This window comes from Bidens hawaiensis, unplaced genomic scaffold (assembly GCF_021521415.1).
Source record: "Bidens hawaiensis isolate Kalapana, Puna unplaced genomic scaffold, B.hawaiensis_p1.1 tig00009253_1, whole genome shotgun sequence".
In the NCBI taxonomy this organism is placed as follows: domain Eukaryota; kingdom Viridiplantae; phylum Streptophyta; class Magnoliopsida; order Asterales; family Asteraceae; genus Bidens; species Bidens hawaiensis.
The window spans coordinates 609,770-637,642 of record NW_027491683.1 but is presented as its reverse complement, the minus strand read 5'-3'; the positions used below and the strand labels follow the sequence as shown (position 1 = coordinate 637,642).

Sequence of the window (27,873 nt, the reverse complement as noted above, 5' to 3'; positions counted from 1 at the left end):
GTTGATATTATTTAAAACAAATATTTCTTGAAAAAAAACCAAATTTAATTATATATAGTTTAATAATCAAGTAGCATGAAAAAACAAGAACCTCAGCTTGTATGAATACGTATCCACATGACACAACCTTTTCAGTATGCTATAAAGTTATCCGTTACAAATTAAGATGTCGGAAAACACAACTCCATTGATAGCCAATGCGGACCGTGGCGGCGATAGGTGGTGGAATAAGATACTGGATTGGGAAGAAGCTAAAAATCAGGTGGTGTTTGCCCTTCCTATGATAATAACCAATGCTTCTTATTATGCAATACCGTTGGTGTCCGTTATGTTCGTCGGCCACCTCGGAGATGTTGAGCTCGCCGCCTCGAACCTGGCCAACTCTTGGGCCAATGTTACCGGATTCTCCTTCATGGTTAGTTGTTGATTCCTTAAAATTAGATAATATTAGGGGGTGTTTGGGATTGCTTATTTTAACCAACTTATAACTTATTAACTTTTTGAAAAGTAATAAGGTATTTGGGATTGCTTATATTGTGAGAGGAAAAGTTTCATAAGTTACAATGTTGTACCTTATTAACTTACTGAAAAGTTATAAGGAATCCCAAACAACCCCTTAGTCATAGATGCGTCACATTACACAGGGCCGGCCATAAGGTGTGGAGGGTGTGGTCGACTGCCACAGGCTCGACACTCCGCTAGGCCCGAATTTTTATTTTTTTTTTAAATTATACGTATTTTTTTATTAAAACATTATGTATATTTAGTGTTTAAAATCAATTACATAATCACTAGCTTGGTCTAGTGGCAAAGGGGTATTACTTCTAACCAAAAGGTTATGGGTTCTAGTCTCATCTGAGACATATTTAACCTTATTTTAATACAAAAGTTTTTTACACAACCTAAATTATAACCAAATAAGCTTATATCAAAATTAAATTGTTTAAACTTAACAAAATACTTATTTTACGGCCCAAAAAAATTACCTTCAACTCAAAATTTTTTTTACTTTCTTAAAGCCGGCCTTGACATCACATGGCTCAAATTTGTCCTGCATACATGAGGTTTTACCCGGAATGTTGAAATAGTCTATTGGTTGATTATATTTTAGTTTTTAATTTTTTCCTTTTACACATTTGTGCACATCTGCCATGTAATTCTAGTCTACAAAATAAACTAATAATAGCATAATATGTCTAAACCTTCAGCTATGAATCAACCGGCCCTTTTTGATGTCGTCTAGGATTCAGCCAGCGTTTTACACGTGATATACTATTATTATTATTATTTATTTTATGGTAAACATTTGGCCTTGTTTAATTGATTGGTTTTGGTCTTTTTGATATGTCTATTTTATAAGGGTCATATTATTCTATAAAGTGAGACAAAAATGAAAAGGATGAGAAGCATTTGTAGTCACACAAAAAAAACCTTTAAAAATAAAAAAAATTAATAAAAAAAAAGCATAACTTCAAATTTAATAAAAAACCGAAAAAAGTAAAAACAAAAAAAAATGTTTCCACCGTCTTTCTCGTTCACAAAAAAAAAAAAAAGAAACACACAGTGAAAAACATCACTGTGTCTTTTTGTTTATTATTGTGTTTTGTGTTTATTTTCGTCATTGATTGTGTCTTTTTTCCTTGACATTATGTCTTTTTTTCTTGATATTGTGTTATATTACTCAACAATGTGCTATATTTTGTTCGGCTTGTGTTATATTTTGCGATCTATTTTGTCTTTTGTTCATTTTCGTCATTGTGTCTTTGATCTTGGCATTGTCTTTTCGTTAGTTTTTTTTTAAAATGGAAATGATGAGGGAAACATTTTAGTTTTTTAAATTTTTTTGTTTTTTTATTTATATTTTGAGTTATGATTTTTTATTATATTTTTGAATTTATTTTTAAAGAGTTTTTTGTATGGTCACAAATTATTCTCGCACTTCTCATTTTTGCCTCCCTTTGTATTCTAACTTTATCCGTTTTATAATTACTAAAAGTCAATACTTATTTTTGCAAAATATTGAGTCAAAATTCCTATTTTAGAAAATTTTACATTATTATATACAGTGGCGGGTCTAGAAAAATCTAAGGGGTAAAGTTCAAAATTTTTTTTACCGTATTTTGTTTATGAAAGCTTGAAATTGTATTTTTACAATATAAACGAAACAAAAATAGAAACATGATACATAGGGTACAAATTTCTCTTATTCGGTTTTTGAAAGCTTGAAATCAAGCCATTACATCATGTTCTTTTATTTTATCGAACGTTTTTCTTTCGATTGCATAAAAGCATTGTTCAAATACTCATCACCAATTCGCTTACGCAAACCTGTATTGATAAGTTTCATTTTAGAAAAACATATTTCAACGGTTGCGGTTGCAATCAGTAAAATCAGCGATAGCTTCAATATTTGATAAATAAAAGAAAAGGAGATGTGCTTTCCGGTTTCCACCATTACACGAGCAAGGTCACACATTCACCCAATTTCGAAAATTTATCTTCCTTTAAAGTGTGATAAAATGTCGTACGATCACCCGAAATACACCATCTTTCTTTATTACTAAAATCATTCGGATACATTTCTAAAAATGTCACTATCTTAGATATGTTAAACTTGGAAAACGAATCTCAAGATTTAAACCAGGCATATTTTCTAGCAAACTAGTTAAGGGCTCATTAAACCTATTTCCAAGTTATTGAATTTTTACATCCAAAACCGTATTAAAAATGTCAACCTAAAAATGATGATTATGTTGAGCCTGATTCTGTTTGAAGTTTCTCGTTCAAACAAAAGAAAAAAATGTTAATGGTTTCTATTTGCTTTGAGCTATAAACTTTTTTTGGCTTTATTTGTTTTGAACTTTTAAAAAATGACGATTCTGTTGAGTCTGTTTCTGCTTGAATCTGTTTCTGTTTAATGTTTCTCGTTCAAACAAAAGAAAAAAAAATAGTTGTTTTTATTTGCTTTGGACTATAAATTTGTTTGGGCTTTATTTAATTTGAACTTTTAAATTGGTTGGCCTTTAAACAAATATGGGTAACGTAATATTTTTTTCTGGGGTAACGAAATACGAAAACCGGCCCAAAAAGAAATAAATTTACACTGCCGACGAAAAGTTGACCCCTACTTATGAAGTAGGTCCGCCACTAATTATATATATTCGGTTTGATAAACAGCTGGTTTGCTTAATCAAACGATCATCACTTAATATTATACCCGTCCCAAACCCGTAAAATATTTTAGAACTAATCAGTCTCGGGTTTTCCTGACAAAGTTGGTTCTCTTCCCATCTCTAGTCTAATTTGATCAATAATGTGAAGTTAATTACAATGTTTTTCATCAGATTGGACTAAGTGGTGCACTGGAGACATTATGTGGCCAAGGATTTGGAGCAAAAGCTTATAGAATGTTAGGAATATATCTGCAGGCATCTTGTTGGATTTCCATCTTCTTCGCGATCCTCATCTCGGTTGTCTGGTTTTTCACCGAACCTATCCTCATTTTACTTCAACAAGATCCTCAAATCTCCAAGATGGCTGCTCTCTACATCAAGTATCTTATTCCTGGGCTATTTGCATATGGGATCATACACAACATACTGAGATTTCTTCAAACGCAATCGGTCGTGTACCCTTTAGTATGGTGTTCATTACTCCCTTTTATTGTCCATATCGGATTTAGTTATGTACTCGTGTATCACACTTCTTTGGGTTTCATCGGATCACCGTTGGCTGTTTCAGTTTCATTTCTTATCTCAGCACTTATGCTGATTGGATATGTGCTTTTATCGCGAAGATTTAAGGAAACATGGCGAGGTTTCTCGATGGAGTCGTTTAAGTATGTTGTTGTTGGTTTGAAACTCGGGCTTCCGTCTGCTGCTATGGTTTGGTCAGTTAAACAATTCTTGCATTCTTTGAGAACACATATATGTGCATGAATATTTTACTATTTGGATATTTTAATCAAAGTTGACATTTTGTTTGGTCTTTTGAAGCTTGGAGTATTGGGCTTTTGAGTTGCTTGTGCTGCTGGCTGGGCTTTTGCCAAATTCTGAAATAACAACTTCCTTGATTGCAATGTGGTAAGACTGTAAGAGTGACTAGAAAGTTAATTGAACATCAGCTTACTTTCAAAACACATCTAAGAACACTTTCTTTATATTAGTGTAAACACGGAAGCTATCGCCTACAACTTTATGTACGGGCTAAGTGCTGCTGCAAGGTTAGACGCAATGATCTTACTCCATTCCAAATATATATATATGAGCGCACTTATATTAACAACAACATTAACTCGACAGCACACGCGTGTCAAACGAGCTGGGAGCTAGGAATACCGAAAGAGCTAAACGTGCGATGACTGTGTCCCTAAAGCTTGCTGTCATCATTGCACTTGCAATTGTTTTAGCTTTGGGCTTTGGTCATGACATATGGGCTGGCCTTTTTAGTGACAGTCCGGTAATCATAAACAAATTCGCTTCCTTGACGCCCCTCTTGTTGATCTCCCTCATGGTTGATTCTATCCAAGGAGTCTTATCAGGTTTGCGTAAATTCTAAGTCGTATAAGTGTTTTATGGGAGAGCTTGGGTTGGAAACAATGTTGTAAAAGTAGGTCTCCAAAGCCGAGTATCCCCGAGTATTCGCTACAAGGTATGGTCAGGGCCGGATTTGGGCCTGTGCAGGCTATGCAGCCGCACAAGGCCCAAATCCTAAAGGGGCCCATATATACTGCAGCCTTCCAGCATTAACAAGCCCAAGTAAAACCTTTTGGTCCTGACCCAATTGTTTTATTAATTGTCTGGCCGTAAAACCTTTTGGTCCTGACCCAATTGTTTTATTAATTGTCTGGCCCAAACTAATAAAAGACCTAAATAATTGTCTGGCCCAAACTAATAAAACGACCCAAATAGACCCAAATTATAACTCAGATAATAAGTTTTTTTTAATTAAAACATACTATTTTGCCTTTGGGATTTAATCTCATATGCTTATTATTTGAAATTGAGACAAGTTTGTTCGTTTATTTTTCTCATTATGATTTTTTTAATTTGAAAGCACTTAAATATCCTTGATTATAAATGTACAATTGTAAAAGCTATTTTAATTATATTATTTTTCTACAATAGTATTGTTTTGTTTGATGTTAATATGCAATCACATTAAGCGTTCTATTACTGATATAAAATATATGTTGGGTGCGAGTTTATATTAGGGCCCATTTTTTTTTACTCGCACAGGGTCTATGAAGATACAAGCATTCTTAGGGATGACCCTGGGTATGGCACCGAGGAGAGTTTCTTCAACTCCGTCTAGTTACTAAGAATCGATCAAATATGGTCAACCCCAGCTAGAATCGCATCTAGTCGGTTAACTTGGGCCGATTTTGACTTAAAAAAGAAAACATAATTCATAGTTCTATAATATTATAAAAAAATATCACGTTTTTTAGTTAATGATTAGCAAATTTTAGAATAATTTAATATTTAAAATATATATTTACTTATTTATATCGATATTCACTTATTTTGTTATAAATATTAGTCTGCTTATGATATTTGACATATATTTAATATCCAAAAATTAATTTTCTTTATATTCACCATTTCCGAGTACTCTCCGAGTACTTCCCAAGTACTCCGAGTACACCCAACTCTCCAGTCGGCCGCGTAGGATCCGCCTAGCGACTTTTGCAACCTTGGTTGTGTTGGCTCAATTGTTGTTTAGCCCAAGTGTAAAGTCCAGCCCAAGAATTATTAGGGTTTATTATATTTGGTAATGTCTTGACTAGCAAGTGTGGTTCGTCTATATAAGCCGAGTTATGGTTAGACATTAGAATAAGGAGTTGGTGCAACCGAGTTAGGGTTCATCAAGAGTCAAACCGAGTTAAAGTATTTGAGGTATTGCAATAAGTTTTTTTAGTAATATTTTCTGATTAATATAAACGAGAGATAGTCGTTTACTTTGTGTTTGATTATTGATCTAGGACTTGAATTGGTATCAGAGCCAAGTTCAAGAAATCGATAATAGAGTTAAGGGAGATCAGCTTGGAGAGAAGCTATCATCGGTTTTCTATCGGAACCGAGTTGGGTTTCCGAATTGAAGTTTCTTTTAGCAGGTCAGTCGGACCTGTTTCGCGGCGATCGATACGGAGTGTTTGATCAGGGTGTTCGGCTGGAAAGAGTGTTCGGCCAAAACGGGGTTTGATTGGAAATTGTTTGTGAGTTTACGATTGAATAAATAAAGAAGAAAAGAAGTTTTTCTTTCCATCCAAGTTGCAGCGAATTACTAGAACATAAAAAAGGAATTTGGAGTTGCTCTCACAAACCGTGATTGACATACAGGGGATAAGAGAAAAAGTACAAGTTTCTTGTTTTTTGTTGGTTGTTGGGTAAATTATTAAACAAGTTGGTTTATTATTTTGTTTTGTTGATTTTACAAAGCTTGAGTTATTTTGGATTAAACAAGTGGGGTTTAATCACCATTGCTTATTTTTTATTTGGGTTAAACGAGTAGGTTTGATTCAAAGTTTGGTTTTTGTAAAGGTTGAACGAGTTAGGTTTTAACCAAGGTTTGATTTATTTTGTGAGCAAGCGGATTCGGTTCTGAAAAGTTGTTCAGACTGAGCTGTTTGTATTTGTTCCAACGAAGTGAAGCAAAGGGGTTTGTCGACGTCAATGGCAGGTGACGAAGAAAGACCAATAATCCAACCCAAAGCAAGTGGGGGGATATCGCTACAGGTTCCAAAGTTGAATGGAACTAATTACATCACATGGGCGATTGTAGTGGAAGCGATATTGGATGATCAAGACCTATGGGAAGTTGTTCAACCAGAAGAGGGTGCGGTTATTGATGCGAAGAAGAATAAAACAGCCAGATCGTTTTTGTTTCAAGTGGTGAATGATGATATTCTTTTTCAGATTTCTCAATACAACAATGCCCGAGATATATGGACAGCTTTGAAGGCACGATATGTTGGGGCTGAGCTGTGACATCTGACCCGATCCGACCCGACCCAGGTACCCGTTTCTCTGACCCGATCTCTTTCTTTTATGATTTAATATATATTTATACTTATACTTATAAATAATAATATATACTTCCTTCCCGCCTCTATCTCTCTCTTTCTTTCCGCCGTCCCGTCCCTCTCCTCTCTTTCCGCCTTCTTTTCCCTCTTGTCGCCGTCCCGCCCTTACGCCTTGTTTCCCTCTTTTTTCTTCTAACTCTGTGCTTGTCCTTTGTTCCTTCCCGCCTAAGGTTGTCTGCGCAGCTCCACGCGCCAGACCCCTTACAAGGAATCCTGCGTGAAGACCACCTGTTTCAGCGATACGCGAGACGAACTCTTCTCGCAGCGCGCTAAGAATTGTAATTCTTCTCGCAGCGCGCTAAGAACGGGAGTTCTTCCCGCGACGCGCTAGGGATTTGTAGTTCTTCTCGCAGCGCGCTAAGAATCGTAGTTCATCCCTCGACGCGCGAAGAATTATAGTTCTTCCCGCGGCGCGCTAGGAATTTTAGTTCCTCCCGCGGCGCGCTAAGAAATGTGACTCTTCCCGCGGCGCGCTTAGAAATGGTAGTTCTTTCCGCGACGCGTTAAGGTTAGTTCTGTCTGCCTTCGCGCTCGCGCTCTCTTGACCTTCTGTGTCAGCCTTCTCGCGTTAAACCCTTTGAGTTTTCTTCTGTTTAAGCTAGCCGTTGCTTTTGAGTTGTCTTATCTTTTGAGCTGTTGACCTAATCTGCTTTATGTCTGAAAAGTTACTTTCGGCGCAGCATGCGCACCAACCCCATTGGTTGACAGATAAAGTGACTGACATAATCTTTTGAGATCTGCTTTTGCCATGCTTGACCTGTACCTTTATCTACCCGCCCATGCTTTTTTTTACTGTTCCCTGACAGCTTTATCTTGCCTCTGCAGCTGCCATATCTTTCCATATCTTTTGCTTTTGGATTCTTATGCTTTTTGATATCTTTTGCTTGATCCTGTTAAAGATCCTTTCCCCTTTTCTAGGGATTATGTCTCCTAGGGTTTTCCTATAAATAATAATAATATTTTCATTACACTACACACACAAAACACTTAATCTCTCCTGTTCTCTTGCTCCTTGTTCTCTCTGCCGTCTCCCTCTCTGCCTCCGTCTTCCTCCCTGTTCTGCCCTGCTTTTCCGGTAATATATATTATATATAATAATTTACTTATTAATTATGCTAACTTATAATCAAGACTTAAAACAAATCATTAAAACAATAATCTTATTTATAGGTTAACTTGTGCTTGTTTAAAGTTGGTTCTTGTTTTATCTTACACCGCATCGTTTATCATGTGAGTAATCTCGTACCTAATCCCTTTTTGCTTTTAATGTTTTGGGATGTTCATGTGTTCATACAAACTTAGAGTCTTAAACTTGTTTATGAACTTTAGTCGCGCAGTATCCCATGTGTTGAGGACGTAGACTTGGCTGTTTATTTGTATGTGTGGATCATTAACCGTCTTGTCGGTCTATTCCGCAGTTTTCATGGTACCATTAGATGAACACGGGAGAACTATCGTTTATGATTTTCTCTTTTGTTTACACATGCACAGTTAGTCTTGTTTGTGAGCTCAATTGTGAGCACTGGCAGTCTTATGAATCTTAGAGTTGGTCCCGATCAGATTACACCCTTGTTGAAAACCAGAAATACACATGTTGCGCGCAGATTTTGTTGTTATCTATTTATTGTATTAAACTTGATTTCTCACCAACACGCAAGTGTTTGACGTTTATTTTAACACATGTTCAGGGTTGCAGTAGCTGTTTTGGAGCTTGTGGACACATAGGAAGTTTTCTTTATTTTGGACCTAGATTAAAATGTATCAAGACAAGTTATTGCTGTTCGAATATTATGATTTATAATATATTGATTTATGATGATTTATGTTATCTACTTTTACCCTGCGCGTGCGCGAATGAATGTATTTATTAAATATTGACACCCAATAGTGTCACGAGTAATGAAACAATATGTGGCGCCCCGATGTATAATCCGCCTTTGGTCGGGGTGTTACAGATTGGTATCAGAGCTCGTTGACTTTAGGATAGGTGGTTAGACGTAACGGCCTAGAATACCTAAGAGTCCCTTCTCGCGCATGAGAGAAATCTCATGTTTGCGCGCTTATTGTTAATTACTCGTTATTTGTGAATATGCTCGCGCTTGCGCAGTATATGATTTTATGTTTTATTTCGCGATATTTCGATTTTTGCTAAATTTCGATTTTTATTAATTTTACTTACATATTCGTTTGTGGGATTTGAAAATCCGAAAAGTCATGGTGATACATGAATAGTTGATTTTCAATTTCCACTTACGATTATGTTCTGAGGTTGGAGACTTGAAAAGTCATGGTGATACATGAATTGTCAACCTCCAATACTCATTTTCTTGTATATTTTATATTGAAGATTGGAAAGTCATGGTGATACATGAATCGTCAACCTCCAATACTCGTTTACTCGTATATTTTAAATTGGGAATTCGGAAAGTCATGGTGATACATGAATTGTCGATTTCTGATTCGAATTTGTTACCTTTATTAAGTCTGCAATTAGGGTCATTTATTTTACTTTAACTTTTGATAGCATCTAACTCCGTGAAACCAAGCTTTATAAGATTAAAACTTTGCGATAAAAACCAAGATATTAACTAAAATTAAAAACTTTTATAGAATGCCTCCGCTATCTCGCCGATTTCAGAGAAGAGAAGCCTCGCGCATGCGTAGACCGCAACGTTCCCAGGAAATGGCCGCCGCGATAGCCCAAGCCTTGAGCCAAAACAATACCAACACCTCTGGTTACAACATTAAATCCTTTAACGCGGGTAACCCTCCAAAGTTCACAGGTCTTGGAGGAGCCACCGTGATGCTCCAATGGCTCGAGAAGATAGAAAACACTTTCCTCCACACCCAATGCCCCTCAGACAGACGAACCCTATATGCTTCCAGTGTCCTGGAATCCAGAGCGCTTACATGGTGGAATGGAGTAGCTCATGCGCGTGGCGCAGAGGTTGCTTCTAGCATGACATGGGAGGAATTCAAGGAAATTCTTACGCGAGAATTCTGCCCTCCCAACGAAGTTAAGCGCCTGGAGGAAGAATTCTGGAACTTGAAGCAATACAGTGGCGAAGCGCGCGAGTACGCGACGCGCTTCCACGAGCTAAGCTTACTGGTCCCTCACCTTGTTACCCCTTCACGCCGAGCAATCGAGAAATTCCTTGGGGGTCTCCCCATGGAAATTCAAGATTCTGTATGGGCCAGAAACCCAGTTACCCTCTCTGACGCCATTGAGTTGGCCGCTGTGCTCAGCGACAACCATGTCAGAGCAGGAACCCTGTTCCTGCGGGGAACTGAGAAGACCAAACTCACCAAGACTGCCCCTGAACCAACAGAAACCAAACCTGAACCCTCAAACCGTAACAACCTCAAGCGCAGGCGCAAGGCCTATGCGCTTACCAACCCGCCCATTGTCCAGCAACCCATTTATCAACCTCCAGTTTACGTGCCTAACCCTCTGTCAGCCTACCCAACACCTCCTGTAGTCCATAACTATGCCTTAACCAATCCCGCACTCCCTGCCCCGCCAACTAAGAAACCTTACACAGGAAATCAACCCTTTTGCCCAACCTGTAGATTTCACCACCCAACCCAAACCCCGTGTCGACTTTGCAACCGATGTGGCCGTACTGGTCACACTGCTGAAAACTGTAGAGTCCTTCCCGCCAATCCAATTGCGCCAACACCACCAGTCTACCCGCAGAACCCACAACCAACCTACCAAAACCCACGACCCAGATCGTGCTTTAACTGCGGTGATCCCAGTCATTTCCGGAACGCGTGCCCAAGGCTACAAGTTCAGATTACGCAAGCGAATCCAGTGAACCAGATTTCAAACCAAGTGACGCGTGGACGAGCTTTTAACATAACCGCGCACCAAGCGCAAGCGAATAATGACGTAGTTAATGGTACATTTTTGCTTAACGGATTTTATGCTTCTGTACTTTTTGATACTGGCGCCGATCGAAGTTTTATCTCTCGCGCCTTTGAGCAGAAGCTTGCGCGACCGCGCGATAACTTAAAAGAAGATTTTTCAGTTGAATTGGCTAACGGTGAAACTGTTTTAATTAACTCGGTGATTAAAGATTGCACGCTTAACCTTAACGAAAACGATTTTCTAATCGACCTCATCCCTATGCCTCTTGGAAGCTTTGATGTTATCATTGGTATGGACTGGCTCTCGAAGAATCGCGCCGAAGTTATTTGCGCCAAGAAGATGATTCGCATACCTCGAGAAAATGGTGATCTTCATATTTACGGCGAAAAACCCTCCCGCGGTCTTAAACTTATGTCTTGCGCCGAAGCCCAAAGACTCATGCGGAAAAGGTGTATTGCATTCTTAGCTCATGTGGTTAAACCTGCTGAAGAAGAGAAGCTTCGCGATATCCCTGTTGTGCGTGATTTCCCTGAAGTTTTTCCTGATGATCTTTCTGGTATCCCTCCCGCTCGTGAAGTCGAGTTTCGTGTTGATCTTGTCCCTGGTGCTTCCCCCGTAGCTAAATCTCCTTACCGTCTTGCACCCGCTGAGATGCAAGAATTGGCCAGCCAACTTCAAGAGTTGACTGCTAAAGGATTCATCCGCCCTAGCTCTTCGCCCTGGGGTGCTCCGGTGTTGTTCGTTAAAAAGAAAGATGGATCGTTCCGCATGTGTATTGATTACCGCGAGTTGAACAAACTCACCATTAAAAACCGGTATCCCTTACCGCGTATTGACGACCTCTTTGATCAACTCCAAGGTGCCTCTTGCTTTTCCAAGATCGATCTCTGCTCTGGCTATCACCAGTTGCGCATCCGCGATGAAGATGTTCCGAAGACTGCTTTTCGTACTCGTTATGGCCATTTTGAATTCTTGGTCATGTCCTTCGGTTTAACCAACGCACCCGCCGTTTTCATGGATCTAATGAATCGGGTGTGTAGGCCTTTCTTGGATAAATTCGTGATCGTGTTTATCGATGATGTTCTGGTGTATTCTAAGACCAAGGCCGAGCATGAGCAACATCTCCGATTGGTATTGCAAAAGCTTAGAGCTGAGCAGCTTTATGCTAAGCTTTCCAAGTGTGAATTCTGGTCTGATGAAGTACAGTTTCTTGGTCATGTTGTAAACAAGATGGGTATTCATGTCGACCCATCCAGGATTGAAGCAATCAAGAACTGGATTACGCCATCCTCTCCTTCTGAGATCCGTTCCTTTCTGGGCTTAGCTGGTTATTACCGGCGTTTCATTTCGAACTTCTCAAAGATCGCTTTGCCTTTAACAGCTCTAACGCACAAAGGTAAACCGTATATTTGGGGCTCGAAGCAAGAAGAAGCCTTTCTGACGCTCAAGCGTTTGTTGTGTGAAGCTCCTGTTCTTGCGCTACCTGAGGGTAATGATGATTTTGTCGTGTATTGCGATGCATCCAACCAAGGTCTCGGTTGTGTTCTTATGCAACGAGGCAAGGTTATCGCTTACGCATCAAGGCAACTTAAGGTTCACGAAAAGAATTATACAACTCACGACCTCGAACTTGGTGCAGTTGTTTTTGCCTTGAAGATCTGGAGACACTACCTTTATGGTACTAAGTGTATCCTTTACACTGACCATAAAAGCCTTCAGCATATCTTTGATCAAAAGGAACTTAACATGAGGCAACGCCGATGGAACGAACTCATCAGCGATTACGATTGTGAGATCCGGTATCATCCTGGTAAGGCTAATGTGGTAGCCGATGCGCTCAGCCGAAAACCCTGCCAGCTTAACTGTATCTTGCCGCGCACCCAGCTTCACTTCGCGCCGATTCAAAGCAACCTTGAATCGCGTATTCGTGAGGCGCAGCGCGCATCCATCAGTAATGGTAACCTTCGCACCGAGCTAGCGTGTGGCGCGGAAGCACTCTTTGTCCCTAATCTGAGTGGAATTCTCTGCTATCTCAATCGCATCTGGATTCCCTTTGATGAGAATCTTCGCGCTGATATCCTGAGTGAAGCGCACAAATCTCGGTATTCTATTCATCCTGGCACTGATAAGATGTACAAGGATTTGCGCATTACTTATTGGTGGCCCGGTATGAAAAAGGATATTGCTGTGTTCGTAGCTAAATGTCTGACTTGTTCTAAAGTGAAAGCTGAACACCAACGCCCATCTGGTTTGCTCGAACAACCAGAAATTCCTACGTGGAAATGGGAAAGTATAGCGATGGACTTTATTACCAAGTTACCTTTGACAGCAAGCAAACATGATAGCATTTGGGTAATAGTGGATCGATTGACTAAGTCTGCTCACTTCCTGCCCATTCGTGAAAACTACCGTGTTGAGCAACTCGCGCAGCTTTATGTCAAGGAAATTGTCTGCCGCCATGGTACTCCTTTGAGCATCATATCCGATCGCGATGGCCGTTTTATATCTCGCTTTTGGAAATCTCTCCAATCTGCGCTAGGAACTCGCTTGGACATGAGTACGGCATATCATCCTCAGACTGACGGTCAGTCTGAGCGAACTATTCAAACTCTTGAGGATATGCTCCGATCTTGTGTTCTTGATTTTGGAGGTAATTGGGATTCACACCTGCCTTTGATTGAGTTCTCTTATAATAACAGCTATCATTCCAGTATCGGTATGGCCCCATTTGAAGCACTTTACGGTCGTAAGTGCCGCTCCCCGATCTGTTGGAGCGAAGTGGGTGAAACTCAAATCACAGGACCCGAACTTGTTCAAGAGACAACCGATAAAATCGCCAAAATCCGTGATCATCTGCTGACTGCCAGAAGCCGACAGAAGAGTTACGCAGATCGTAGGCGAAAGCCTCTCGAATTTCAAGTTAGTGATCTTGTTCTCCTCAAAGTGTCGCCTTGGAAAGGTGTTGTCCGCTTTGGGAAGAAGGGTAAGCTTGCTCCTCGTTATGTTGGTCCATTCAAGATTCTCGCGCGTGTGGGAAAAGTTGCCTACAGACTTGACCTGCCGCCCGCGCTCAGTAATGTGCATCCAACGTTCCATGTATCCAATCTCAAGAAGTGTTTAGCCGACGAGAACCTTCACATTCCACTTGATGAAGTTCAAGTTGATGAAACTATGCATTTCGTTGAGAAGCCTGTTGAGATTATGGATCGCGAGGTAAAGCAAACCAAGCGCAGTCGTATCCCTATCGTGAAAGTTCGCTGGGAGTCCAAGCGCGGAGCCGAGTTTACATGGGAAAGGGAAGATCAAATGAAGATCAAGTACCCGCACCTGTTCTCTGCGCAACCTACTTCGAGATAAATTTCGGGACGAAATTTCTTAAAGTAGGGGAGACTGTGACATCTGACCCGATCCGACCCGACCCAGGTACCCGTTTCTCTGACCCGATCTCTTTCTTTTATGATTTAATATATATTTATACTTATACTTATAAATAATAATATATACTTCCTTCCCGCCTCTATCTCTCTCTTTCTTTCCGCCGTCCCGTCCCTCTCCTCTCTTTCCGCCTTCTTTTCCCTCTTGTCGCCGTCCCGCCCTTACGCCTTGTTTCCCTCTTTTTTCTTCTAACTCTGTGCTTGTCCTTTGTTCCTTCCCGCCTAAGGTTGTCTGCGCAGCTCCACGCGCCAGACCCCTTACAAGGAATCCTGCGTGAAGACCACCTGTTTCAGCGATACGCGAGACGAACTCTTCTCGCAGCGCGCTAAGAATTGTAATTCTTCTCGCAGCGCGCTAAGAACGGGAGTTCTTCCCGCGACGCGCTAGGGATTTGTAGTTCTTCTCGCAGCGCGCTAAGAATCGTAGTTCATCCCTCGACGCGCGAAGAATTATAGTTCTTCCCGCGGCGCGCTAGGAATTTTAGTTCCTCCCGCGGCGCGCTAAGAAATGTGACTCTTCCCGCGGCGCGCTTAGAAATGGTAGTTCTTTCCGCGACGCGTTAAGGTTAGTTCTGTCTGCCTTCGCGCTCGCGCTCTCTTGACCTTCTGTGTCAGCCTTCTCGCGTTAAACCCTTTGAGTTTTCTTCTGTTTAAGCTAGCCGTTGCTTTTGAGTTGTCTTATCTTTTGAGCTGTTGACCTAATCTGCTTTATGTCTGAAAAGTTACTTTCGGCGCAGCATGCGCACCAACCCCATTGGTTGACAGATAAAGTGACTGACATAATCTTTTGAGATCTGCTTTTGCCATGCTTGACCTGTACCTTTATCTACCCGCCCATGCTTTTTTTTACTGTTCCCTGACAGCTTTATCTTGCCTCTGCAGCTGCCATATCTTTCCATATCTTTTGCTTTTGGATTCTTATGCTTTTTGATATCTTTTGCTTGATCCTGTTAAAGATCCTTTCCCCTTTTCTAGGGATTATGTCTCCTAGGGTTTTCCTATAAATAATAATAATATTTTCATTACACTACACACACAAAACACTTAATCTCTCCTGTTCTCTTGCTCCTTGTTCTCTCTGCCGTCTCCCTCTCTGCCTCCGTCTTCCTCCCTGTTCTGCCCTGCTTTTCCGGTAATATATATTATATATAATAATTTACTTATTAATTATGCTAACTTATAATCAAGACTTAAAACAAATCATTAAAACAATAATCTTATTTATAGGTTAACTTGTGCTTGTTTAAAGTTGGTTCTTGCTTTATCTTACACCGCATCGTTTATCATGTGAGTAATCTCGTACCTAATCCCTTTTTGCTTTTAATGTTTTGGGATGTTCATGTGTTCATACAAACTTAGAGTCTTAAACTTGTTTATGAACTTTAGTCGCGCAGTATCCCATGTGTTGAGGACGTAGACTTGGCTGTTTATTTGTATGTGTGGATCATTAACCGTCTTGTCGGTCTATTCCGCAGTTTTCATGGTACCATTAGATGAACACGGGAGAACTATCGTTTATGATTTTCTCTTTTGTTTACACATGCACAGTTAGTCTTGTTTGTGAGCTCAATTGTGAGCACTGGCAGTCTTATGAATCTTAGAGTTGGTCCCGATCAGATTACACCCTTGTTGTAAACCAGACATACACATGTTGCGCGCAGATTTTATTGTTATCTATTTATTGTATTAAACTTGATTTATCACCAACACGCAAGTGTTTGACGTTTATTTTAACACATGTTCAGGGTTGCAGTAGCTGTTTTGGAGCTTGTGGACACATAGGAAGTTTTCTTTATTTTGGACCTAGATTAAAATGTATCAAGACAAGTTATTGCTGTTCGAATATTATGATTTATAATATATTGATTTATGATGATTTATGTTATCTACATTTACCCTGCGCGTGCGCGAATGAATGTATTTATTAAATATTGACACCCAATAGTGTCACGAGTAATGAAACAATATGTGGCGCCCCGATGTATAATCCGCCTTTGGTCGGGGTGTTACATGAGCGAGTTCAAAAGGCTCGACTGCTAACTCTGAAAAGTGAATTTGAGGAACTCAAGATGGCGGAAAACGAAACTGTTGACTAGTTTGCAGGAAAAATAACAAGTATGGTTTCAAAGGCAACGAGTCTAGGTCACGTGTTCGAGCAAGATGTCTTGGCGAAGAAGTTGCTGGATGCAGTTCCAGATAAGTACTTTCAACTTGTAGCCTCAATCGAGCAAAGTGTTGATCTCGATAGTTTGATGTTTGAAGATGCTATTGGAAGACTTAAGGCGTTTGAGGAACGTCTACGAGGGAGAGAGCGTGCTTCAAATTCACAAGGTCAGTTACTTTTCAATCGATCGGAAAGTAGTTACAAAGGCAAGTCGTATGATAAGTCCGGTAGTCGAGGTAAGGGTTGGCCGAGTTCACAGGGGCGTGGAAGAGGCCGTGAAACTGGAGGTCAAGACCGAGAGGATGAGGACCAAGATGGTTGCGAAAACCGAGGTGGTCAAGATCGTGGACCAAGTCATAAGGGACAAAGAAGAACCAATGATCGTCAAAGGGGAAGAAAGGATAGATCACAAGTTCAGTGTTACCGTTGTGATGAGTTTGGTCACTTTGCGACTATGTGCTCGGAACGTATGAAGAAAAAGGAAGAATCTCATTTGAACAAAATTGATGATTTTGATCCATCTTTGTTTATGATAAAAGGTGATCAAAAAACGGTTTTACTGAATGAAGATGGGGTGATTCCAAAGCGTTTCGAAACTGAGTCGATGGAGAAAGATGTTTGGTATCTCGACAATGGAACATCGAATCACATGACGGGTAATAAAGCGTACTTTTATGAATTGAATGAACAAGAAACGGGAACGGTGAAGTTCAGAGATGAATCTTGTATTGATATTCGGGGAAAAGGGTCTGTCTTAATTAAAGGGAAAACGGGGGAGCAGCGCCAGTTGACTGATGTCAACTAAATCCCGAGCCTACAGTGCAATATCATAAGTCTTGGTCAAGCAACGGAAGGTGGATGCGAGATTCACATGAAACATGATTTGCTAACCATTAAAGATGATACAGGTAAGCTTTTGATGAATGTGACAAGGACCAAGGACCGGTTGTACAAGATTAGCCTCAAGATAGCAAGTCCAGGTAAACAAGCTATCATTGGAATGAAGAATTTTGCAGGTAGAGATCTTCAAAGTAATGGACTGAAATAAGACAAGCCAGGTACGAGTCAGATTCCAATCAAAGATCCAAGTTCCAAAATTCAAAGTCCAAAGAAGAGTGTTCAAGAACTTAAACGCGTGGTCAAGGAAGAGATTCAATCCCAAGGGAAGGTGTCTAATGATCAAACGAAGCAAGTGTTACTTCAAGCCAAGTGGAGCCCAAAGAACATTGCAAGAGATCAAGAAAAGTCTCGGAAGAATCAAGAAAATGATAACAAGCGTAAAGTTGAAGATCCGCCAATTTCGAGTAGGAAATTAGAGGATGAGTTGGGTGAGTCGGATACAACAATTGGGGGGGGGGGATGATTGTTGGCTTAATTGTTGTTTAGCCCAAGTGTAAAGTCCAGCCCAAGAATTATTAGGGTTTATTATATTTGGTAATGTCTTGACTAGCAAGTTTGGTTAGTCTATATAAGCCGAGTTATGGTTAGACATTAGAATAAGAAGTTGGTGCAACCGAGTTAGGGTTCATCAAGAATCAAACCGAGTTAAGGCATTTGAGGTATTGTAATAAGTTTTTTTAGTAATATTTTCTGATTAATATAAACGAGAGTTAGTCCTTTACTTTGTGTTTGATTATCGATCTAGGACTTGAGGTTGGAAACGGGTCATTTTAAGTCGGGTGAGACTGGTTGCCTGTTAACAGTAAGGAAAAATTATCAAAATCGCCATTTTGACCATTGCTTTGACAAACGACCCTTGACTTTCGTTATTCTAATTAAATAAAATTGCTTTGGATAATCGGATGGAAATATGCTACGCCAAAGTGATCCAATCAGATGTGTCTAAATGAAATTTGTCGTGTCGAATGCTCGAATGACACATGTTACACCTGGTTGATCGATAAATTAAAAATGTCAAGGACACTTTTTTAATTATGTATATTCTTCTATACATGATTTTGCAGGGGTGGCAAGGGGATGTGGTTGGCAGCATGTGGCTGTGTACATCAACTTATCAATGTTTTATCTGATTGGCATGCCGGTTGCAGTTGTCCTTGCTTTTCTCCTCAAACTATATGCCAAGGTGAAATTTCTTAATGCACAATGTTCAAGAGAATACGGTTTGCTTGATCATATTTGTGTTTTGTTTTAATGCACAATGCACAAGAGAACGCGGTTTGCTTGATCACATTTGTGTTTTGACATTATATAACGAGAATATATGATTTGTAGGGGTTGTGGATTGGCTTGATAACCGGCCTCTCGGGTCAAACAGGAGCTCTGCTACTACTAGTGTATCTCAAAAGGTGGGTGCGAGTGGAACTCGACACTAGCAATGATTTAGACATTATGATTCATGTTTGACTACTTTTTTCATGTCTTGTGAACCAAAAACACAAAGACTTTGTTTGAACTCATGTTTTGTTCTATATGAATGGCATCTGGCCCTTTGATTCAGCCATGATTTTTGCATGGTGGTATATTTGCTTTTGTTTGTTCTTATTCTTTTCTAGGTTAGCTTAACACATATGAACAAGTAATAGGTCACCTCTTAATTTTCCTTGTCTTATTCAACTCAACTTTTTTGTAATTTTTATTATTACTCTTAGTATTAATATTAAATAATAAAATTATTATTATTACTTTTTACAAAATTGAGAAATTGAAAGCATATTACTATTCAAAGATGAGTTTCTCACAACTAACTAGGTGCACTAGACACAATCGGGTGGCCAACATACTATAGACCTTCTATTGAATCAACACAAATCAATCACACCTAAACAACTACAAATCACATGCATATGATTAATATCCATTTCGATGCTTAAACATAATTATTATTCAAGTATGAATAGATGCTCGATATAGGTACTCGAATGGTTGCAAATCCTATATTGATTGATTAACTTAGGACAAGTATTATGTAAATTTCTACAAGTTTTTACCAAACCAAGTTAGCCATCTAATGTAATGGTGGAATTAACAATTACATAATATACTATGCCACAACCAAAAAATATAATCACAAGAATATATACGAACCTAAAATGTCATAGTTCGATAAATATTCAATGTATACAAAATAACGTGCATCAGATTGAAACATGAAACAATAATGGGCTGGTTTAACAAATAATGGCCCAGTACATTACTTTTCTTTTTTTATCCTGTGTCGTCCAAACTCCAAACTACAAACACAAAACCACACTTTTAATTCTTATTTTAATTTAGATTTTCAATTATAATGCATAAGCATGTATTATTGTATTATTAGGATCTCTTTAATAGGTAACTAATGTGACTCAGAGCTGAAATAATAAAAAAAAGAAAAGAAAAAAAAAGGCTAGATGCGCTCTAGCAAACGTTTAGAGATAAAACCCACATGAAAGAAAATCTATTATCTAATGATCTAATCTAACTAAGGTAAAGTAGAAAGGGTCGGCGCCACAAGACTCAATTTTGAATATTCTATTGTTTTTTCTTTCGCCTTTCAAAAAATGTTTTGTTTTTTTGTTTTTTAACTGGTGCCAATTTTTTTTTTAATTTTTATTGGTTAGATGGTTTTCCTTTTTGTTTATTTTCTAGATTCGTAACAACCATTATGTTTTTTTGTTTTACTGAAATCGTGTTGATTTACTTACCGCCACAACGTCTGGGGCTAACAATGCTCGGGTTTTACCGACTCATCGCGCAACGTCCAGTACCAACAACGTTCGGGTTTTCCCAATGCCCGGGTTTTGCCAAACTTTATTTTAGTTCCAATACCGTAACAAATGTAAACGAAATCTATGAAATTAGCGTTGACACGCTGCCGAAAAGCTCGGCTTTTTACCAGCGCCCCGGTTTTACCAACTCACCACCACAAACGCCCAAATACGAGTCGACTCAACGTTTCGTATAGAAGTAAAGTAAACATGTCGGTGCCACAAGATTCATTTTTGATTATTTTATTGGGTTTTTTTTTTGCGCATTTCAAAATACGTTTGTTATTTTGTTTTTTAGTTGGTGCAAAATTTTGGTTTTAATTTTTTTATTGCTTAAATGGTTTTCCTTTTTGTTTCTTTTCTAGATTCGTAACGACAATTATGTTTTTTGTTTTACTTAAATCATGTTGATTTACTGCCACAACGTTTGGGCTAACAATGCTCGGGTTTTACCGACTCATCGCGCAACGTCCAGTATCGACAACGTTCGGGTTTTCCCAACGCCCGGGTTTTGCCAAACTTTATTTTAGTTCCGATACCGTAACAAAGTAAATGAAATCTATGAAATTCGCGTTGACCCACCGCCGAAAACCTTGTTTTTTACCGACTCACCACCACAAACTCCCGAATATGAGTCAACTCGACGTTTCAATGATCAGGTTTTACCAACGCTCGGGTTTACCGACCAAATAAACATTGTTTTAAATATGGTAAGAAAAAAAATTATAATTGTTATACGAGTGTCCTAGAGTCACTGTCTCAGCGTCAGGGACCAACCGCGACGTTACCCCATTGGCTCACGTTACTTTTTGTTTTTATTTTTTGTTTTCGTTTTGTTTTAGTTCCAGTACCATGACGAACATTGTTAATACTGACTAAATTCGCGTCGACTAGCTGCTGTCGTCCGGGACCAACTGACGCTACCCCATTGAACTACCTCAACTTTTATTCTTATTTTTTTGTTTCCATTTTGTTTTAGTTCCAATACTGTAACGGACGTAGCTACTATTGACTGAATTCGCGTTGATTTGTCACTGCAGCACCCAAGTTTTGCTGACCGGTTTTACTGCGCAACGCGCGGGTAAATCACCACTAGTTATAACTCTAAAGATTAATTTTTTTTACCATTACATATGGCCATCTTCTTATAGAGTTATATGTCACGGAGTTACTCCTCAAACTCCGTGTGGCGCCCGAAGGTCAGCCAATCGGTCCGCTCATGATCAGGGTCTGCTGGTTTCGTCCTGCCTTGGACTCATCAGGCGAGCGGCAACAGCTCGCAACCAACGATGTGTTCGTCATGCAAGCACGACTAGACATGTACGCCTTCTTTCCCGCTAAGGCCGTGTCCAATGAAGTCCGGGACGAGCCAACAAACCCAAATATTTCAACATAAATTAAGCATCTCGATCTTCAAATATTTGGTCCGTGACATATTGGCACTCTAGTAGCCTACATAGTAAATTTTGGTTCGCGCAATTAACTAGGGTCATAAATGAATTAAAGACCCTGACCAAAATATTAATTACCGTCAAAGCTAACATTTGGACTCACGTTTAAATAAAAAGTCGTACTCGTATGGAATTCTTCTGTTTCTTAGTATAATCTCTATCATCATCTCTATTCCCTTTGTCAAGTCTCCTATCCCACCTAGGTCTATGAATTTCTCAATCAATTCCATTACCTTATCCTTAGCCATGAGATTCCAGCATTTTTTCCTGAATTTCTGTAAGAGTTGTTCCCTGGCATACTAAAAAAAAGGTTATTATGCATCCCAACCCTGTTCCTTGGAAAGAAAAAGGTAGCACAAAACACACGAAAGAATGAGATGGTGGTTTTTGTTGTTCCCGCGAAGCGAGGATGATTCGACCAGCGAATGAAGTGGGTCAACTTTTGTCTTCAGCCAAAAACTTTTATCGCAAGTCGAGCTTTCGACAAAAAAAAAGCGAAACTATTCTCTTATCTAAGCTTCTTGTCATGAACGGTGTAAGCAGGGCCCTCAATTAGATTCATTTTATAAATGACTAGCATTGCAATAAAAGCATCCTTTTGATTGATGAAGTTTACGAATGTAGAGACTTGAGTCTTCTTTCTGTCTCTAATATCTGTTGAGACTCACTAAATATAAAACTTAAGTTTTTAGAAAGGTGCTACGATTAGTATCTTTTAGAGTTGTGATTCTTTTTACTCTTCCGTGTTCCCATTGGTCCACAAACGAGTCGCCAATTTGAATTTTCAATCCCGTATTATAATGTGACGCTAACCGAACAAGAGAGAAAAGAAGACGGGTCTATGAATTTCTTAACTTGTCGGCAAAGTACAAAATTAGTTAAAAAGAAAAAAAAAATCTCCTCCATGAATACTCGAGCAAATATTAGTATACCCTTAGACAGTAATTTTTTTATTCTTTTTTTCTTTTTACTCTTAAATAGATTTTTGCCTAAAGTTAGTTCTGTTCCTTAAACGCCAAGATTACAATAACAACCTAAGTGTCGGTAGCCGGTACGAGACTACCCATTCACATACTATTCTCAGTCTACGTAATTAATAATATATTGACGTTAAACTTCATATGTTTTTGCCGCGTGTAAACAGAGTGATCCTGTCCTCTTCCTTTAATAATACGAAACATACCTCCATTATTTTGGCTCACAACTTTCTCTGATCAATCATGGTGCTTCACAAAACTATCTGCCTTTTAATCTTCATCACCTTCATATCTTCTTCCCATGCAAACACCTTCCAAGTTGGTGGTAAAGATGGCTGGACCTTACACCCGTCCGAAAGCTACGACAGTTGGTCTAGCAGATTGCGGTTTCTGATCAACGATACCCTACGTTCGTTTTCTCTCTTTCATGTTTTATTTATTTGTTTATATTTATTTATTTTTAACGGCAAACTTACATACTTCTATAAACCACCTACACATGTACCTTGCAGAATTTAAGTATGATGGTGGGTCGGATTCTGTTTTGGTGGTGAACAAAAGTGATTATGATGGATGCAATGCTAACAATCCAATTACTAAGTTGGAAGGCGGCGATTCGACGTTTAAGTTTGATCGTTCGGGTCCATTTTATTTTATCTCGGGTAATAAATCGAATTGTGATCAAGGCCAGAAGCTAATTGTGGTGGTTTTGGCGCTTAGAAACCGATCACCGCCTTCTTCTATTGCTACTCCGCCTTCTCCATCACCCATGCCACCGTCTCCTGATGTATCTCCACCACATCCACCCTCTGTATCCCCTGTTTCACCGCCTTCCACGGCCGTATCTCCTGTTTCACCACCTTCTGGAGCGGTATCTCCTGTCTATTCACCTGCCGGAGCCCCTAAATTATCACCAGCCGGGACACCCACTGTGTCCCCACCAGCAGCTTCCCCTACTGGAGAAACTGCAGATTCTCCTAGCGGGGGAAGTACGGTTTCTCCTAGGGGAGGTAGCGGGGATTCTCCTGGTGGAGCACCTGCAAATTCTCCAGGAGAAAACAGCGGTGGTGGATCATCCCCTGGAAGAAATAGTTCGGGGGCGATGCCACCGCTTTCTGGTACCATGATTACATCACTTGTAACGGTGATGTTTGGTTTTATGGTGCAATTAATGATTTGAAACGGGGAATTGGAGTGTTTGGCTATATTGTAATGTTAGGGTTTTGTTTGTTGGATTGATACAAGTAGTTGAATGTTAATAAACGAGTGTATATCGTCACTACACCGTAAACAAAAATTATATGTGTGCATAGTTTGTATAAATGTGCGATGGATACTTTGGTTGAATAAATTTTAATATTTAACCTTTTATTTTATTATTTAAGGTAGTTGTATGTTTTTAAATGTTGATATATTAATATGAACTCTAAGGCTATGCTTAATCTGTGGATTAACGTTTCGCATCACAACAGCACATGAGGCGTTAAGGGGACCAACCCACAACAACCCATTTAATAGTTAGCTTAATTTTTATCATTATGTTATCATTTAATAGTTAGCTTAATTATGTTTAACAGATATTTAAATAAATTTATTATTTAAATATCTGTTAAACATAATTTTTTTTATTTGACATTATGTTATTATTTATATAAATTTATTTATTTCAATCCGTGCGTTACACGGATAACTAATCTAGTTTTAAATAAATAAAAACAAACGTTTAAAAAAACAGAAGGAATTCTCTAGATAAAATAAATGATACAAGCCATCTTTGTTTGTAGAAAATAGTAACATCAGACGGTTAACATCAATAAAATGTAACATAAACTGCAAACCTTTTTTTTTATTTCTATTTATAAAAAACATAAAATCAAACCGTCATTTTTTATTTTGATTTGGTTTTTCAATTTTAAATAAGTTTTCTCGGTTTTTTTCACACCTCTTAGGTGAAACAATTACCAAAGGAGATTAATTTAGGCTTGTTAACACAAACAAACAAATAATAAAGCTTTAAAACCAAGATGTTGATTGAATTAAGAATGATTATCCATGTTGACACATGTTCAACATATATCACATCTCGAGTCTTGATGAGTCAAAGTAAAGGCCTACTAACCACCTTTCGCAAGCTGAATTTAAGTCCTTACAAATAAATGCCTCGTCATTTTATCAATACTACTTTTCAAATCACTTTAACGTAAAAATAATGATAGAATTATTTCTGCTTTTTGTGGTGACATATGATAATTGAATGATTAGTACCTTTATCATCGTTTTCTAATTAAAGTGTAAATTCCCACTTAAATCTTAATTCTTACTCATTTGAATAAACAAATACATAAAAACACGAACAAAATCAGATAAAGATTAATAAAATGTGTTGGAAGAATTTCAAGACTTGTTTCATCAAAACTTCAAACCTTTCAAATTAGTTCTTTACAAAAAATCAAATCTTTAATTTAAAAATTATTTAATGAACTAATCATTTGTTAGTGTGAACAAAATTGTATGACATGTCAACGTAACATGTGGTGTTTGATCTATTCCAAAGATTGTCTATCAATATTATTGTTCATTTTCAAACATTATTACTAACTCACTCTATTGGTATCAATCGGTGGTTGTATGTCAAAATCATAAATGCTTTAATTAACACAATATCGTTTTCAAATAAATAGCATTTATTTTAATTTCGTCTATTTTGGCCTTTGGTACCTTTTAAAAGGCACACATAAAATTCCCATATATGTCACATGAAATAAAGTTGTTAGGCAGTTTAATGTATTTTACCCAATTAGGCCTTTGGTGGCATTTTAGCTCTAGAAATTTATATTTGTGGCCCCGTCATATGTCAAAAACAAATGGATCTCTTTAAATTTGTGGATAGTAAATGTAAACCACATCTAATAATTCTCCACCAAAATCTCAAATTTATATCGCCAATACCCAATAAAAACAATAACACCAATAAAAACTATATTCTCTGTTCTTCATTTACCATAATCATGTCTAAAATGACTAATGGTATTGTGTTTCTCATCATTTGGGCTATGATATTTTCTTGTTTTGCAGTTTCCTCATCCATGAACACGCCATATAAACCGAATTGGGAGGTGCTGAGTCATCTCTCTAACGAGCCAGGTCAACTAGTAAGGGATGCCATCGACCCTGAAGAAGAGATGATGATGGAGTCTGAAAGCGCTCGACGAATTCTAGCCGGAAGGGGATACATAAGCTATGAGGCAATGCAAAAGAATAATGTTCCATGTAACCAACGTGGCAAATCTTATTACGACTGTAATAGCAGAGGCCAAGCTAACCCATATAGCCGAGGTTGCAATGTTATCACGAGGTGCGGTGGCCGATGAGACAAGATTGAAACTACCGACTATATAATCATTAGATACAATTATATTACCCTTTTCATATGCAATTGAAATTATTTCTTATGTGATTATGTCTTTGTTAAGTTTTCATATGGTTTTCTAGGATCATCATTTAGGGCAATAAATGAATCGAACTTTTAACAAACTGTTTGTGAACCATTTGGCATTAGTTTATTTACATTTGTTCATTTGCTTGATGAACAAACATGAACAAAAAATTTTGTTCGCTTAATTAGATGAACGAGATGAACAAAAGTTACGTTCATTCAATTGTGTTCATGTACGTTCAGAAATGTGTTTGTTTATGTTCGTTCACATTCTTTTATGCTTGTTAACGCACACGTGTTCATGTACAGTTAAAGGTTCTTTATACTTGTTTTTTCTTGGATTAGTATCCTAACACTTCAATTTTATATATATTCTAATTTTTATTAGTTTATTACCATAACTTTTGTGCTAGACACCCTAGTACCTCACTTTATACTTATTTTTGGGTGATTATTTCTAATGCTTAAGTTTAAGAATGTTTATTTTCATTAATCAAATTAATGAAATAACACAAACAAAAAGTTTGATTCAATTATGTGTTCGTAAACCGTTTGTTTGTCCTGACAAACATTGGAATTCAAATATTCTCACAATCTCTTTGTTATTTAGTTTATTTTCTTGCCTTATTATTTCCTGATTTCTAGTTCCTTTTGTATTTAAAAACCAATGACCATAACATAATGATTATTCAGAAATTGACCCATCTAAATTTTTGATGGTATCAGAGCGGTTCTTGACCTAAACTAAACACACACAACCCTAATCGCCGCCTTCTTCAATGGCCGGCGATGAAGATACCACGAACTCCGGTTTGAAACATAATACCACACCCGACACAAACTCCCCATTATACATCCATGCTTCAGATTACCCGAAGCAGATGCACGTCAATGACGTTCTCACCGATAAAAACTACTCCGACTGGTCACAAGAGATGATGAACTTCCTTTTCGCCAAGAACAAAGTCGATTTTATTGATGGATCCATCGAAAAACCTGACAAAACTGCTGCAGATTACACGTTATGGATGCGTTGTGATGCCATGGTAAAGGGATGGCTCACAACGGCCATGGAAAAAAAATTAGGAATAGCGTGAGATACGCCGGTACCGCAACCGAAGTATGGGCTGATTTATTCGAACGATTTAGAAAAGAGAGCGCCCCGCGGTCGTATGAGTTGAACATTGTACGTTTTGCGGACACAATCGGGACGGTTGCTTCAAACGAATAGGATATCCCCGGGAAATAAAAAGAGTGAAGAGACAAAGCAAATGGCAGCGTGTGTTGAAACAGACATCAGCCCTATCACAGGTTTAACTAAGCAACAATATGAAGTTTTTTTGAAACATTTTGCAAAACCCAAACAAGATACAAACCCGGCGGCTTATATGGCAGGTAATGAAAACTATCGTAATGATTGGGTAATTGATTCGAGGTCCACCGAGCACATCACACGTGATGTTGGGATTCTTGAAAACAGAGTTGAGACCCATAACGAAACACCGGTTGTTATTACAAACGGAGAATCAATATCCGTTGAAGGGAAAGGTGAATGCACATTGCCCGGGGGGGGGGGACTAAAATAAAAGGAGTTCTTTGTATTCCCAAATTCACTTGCAACCTTTTATCCGTTAGTCGACTTAGTCGGGACCTTCAATCAGCAATAACCTTTTTTCCTGATTTTTGTGTCATGCAGAAGCTATACACAAGGAACTTGATTGGTGCGGGTGAGTGCAGGAGCGGTCTGTA

General features: G+C 38.5%; 2 protein-coding genes across 2 annotated transcripts; both read left to right on the top strand.

Moving 5' to 3' along the window:
- Positions 1-166: 166 nt before the first annotated feature.
- On the top strand, positions 167-18,917 carry LOC143531807 (protein DETOXIFICATION 19-like). Its single transcript, XM_077027019.1, has 7 exons — positions 167-415; positions 3,345-3,889; positions 3,996-4,082; positions 4,166-4,222; positions 4,302-4,540; positions 18,518-18,636; positions 18,786-18,917. The coding sequence occupies exons 1-7, from the start codon at positions 167-169 to the stop codon at positions 18,915-18,917; spliced, it is 1,428 nt and encodes a 475-aa protein (XP_076883134.1).
- A 3,980-nt stretch (positions 18,918-22,897) lies between these two features.
- On the top strand, positions 22,898-26,059 carry LOC143531828 (uncharacterized). Its single transcript, XM_077027037.1, has 3 exons — positions 22,898-23,097; positions 23,201-23,806; positions 25,764-26,059. The coding sequence occupies exons 1-3, from the start codon at positions 22,932-22,934 to the stop codon at positions 26,057-26,059; spliced, it is 1,068 nt and encodes a 355-aa protein (XP_076883152.1). The 5' UTR covers positions 22,898-22,931.
- The last annotated feature ends 1,814 nt before the right edge of the window (positions 26,060-27,873 follow it).

Coding starts and splice junctions, on each gene's coding strand:
- LOC143531828 (XM_077027037.1), top strand. CDS start 22,932: ATGGTGCTTCACAAAACTATCTGCCTTTTAATCTTCATCACCTTCATA. Junction 23,098..23,200: donor TCTGATCAACGATACCCTAC/GTTCGTTTTCTC, acceptor TGTACCTTGCAG/AATTTAAGTATGATGGTGGG. Junction 23,807..25,763: donor GGCGATGCCACCGCTTTCTG/GTACCATGATTA, acceptor CTTGTTTTGCAG/TTTCCTCATCCATGAACACG.
- LOC143531807 (XM_077027019.1), top strand. CDS start 167: ATGTCGGAAAACACAACTCCATTGATAGCCAATGCGGACCGTGGCGGC. Junction 3,890..3,995: donor CCGTCTGCTGCTATGGTTTG/GTCAGTTAAACA, acceptor GGTCTTTTGAAG/CTTGGAGTATTGGGCTTTTG. Junction 4,083..4,165: donor ACTTCCTTGATTGCAATGTG/GTAAGACTGTAA, acceptor TCTTTATATTAG/TGTAAACACGGAAGCTATCG.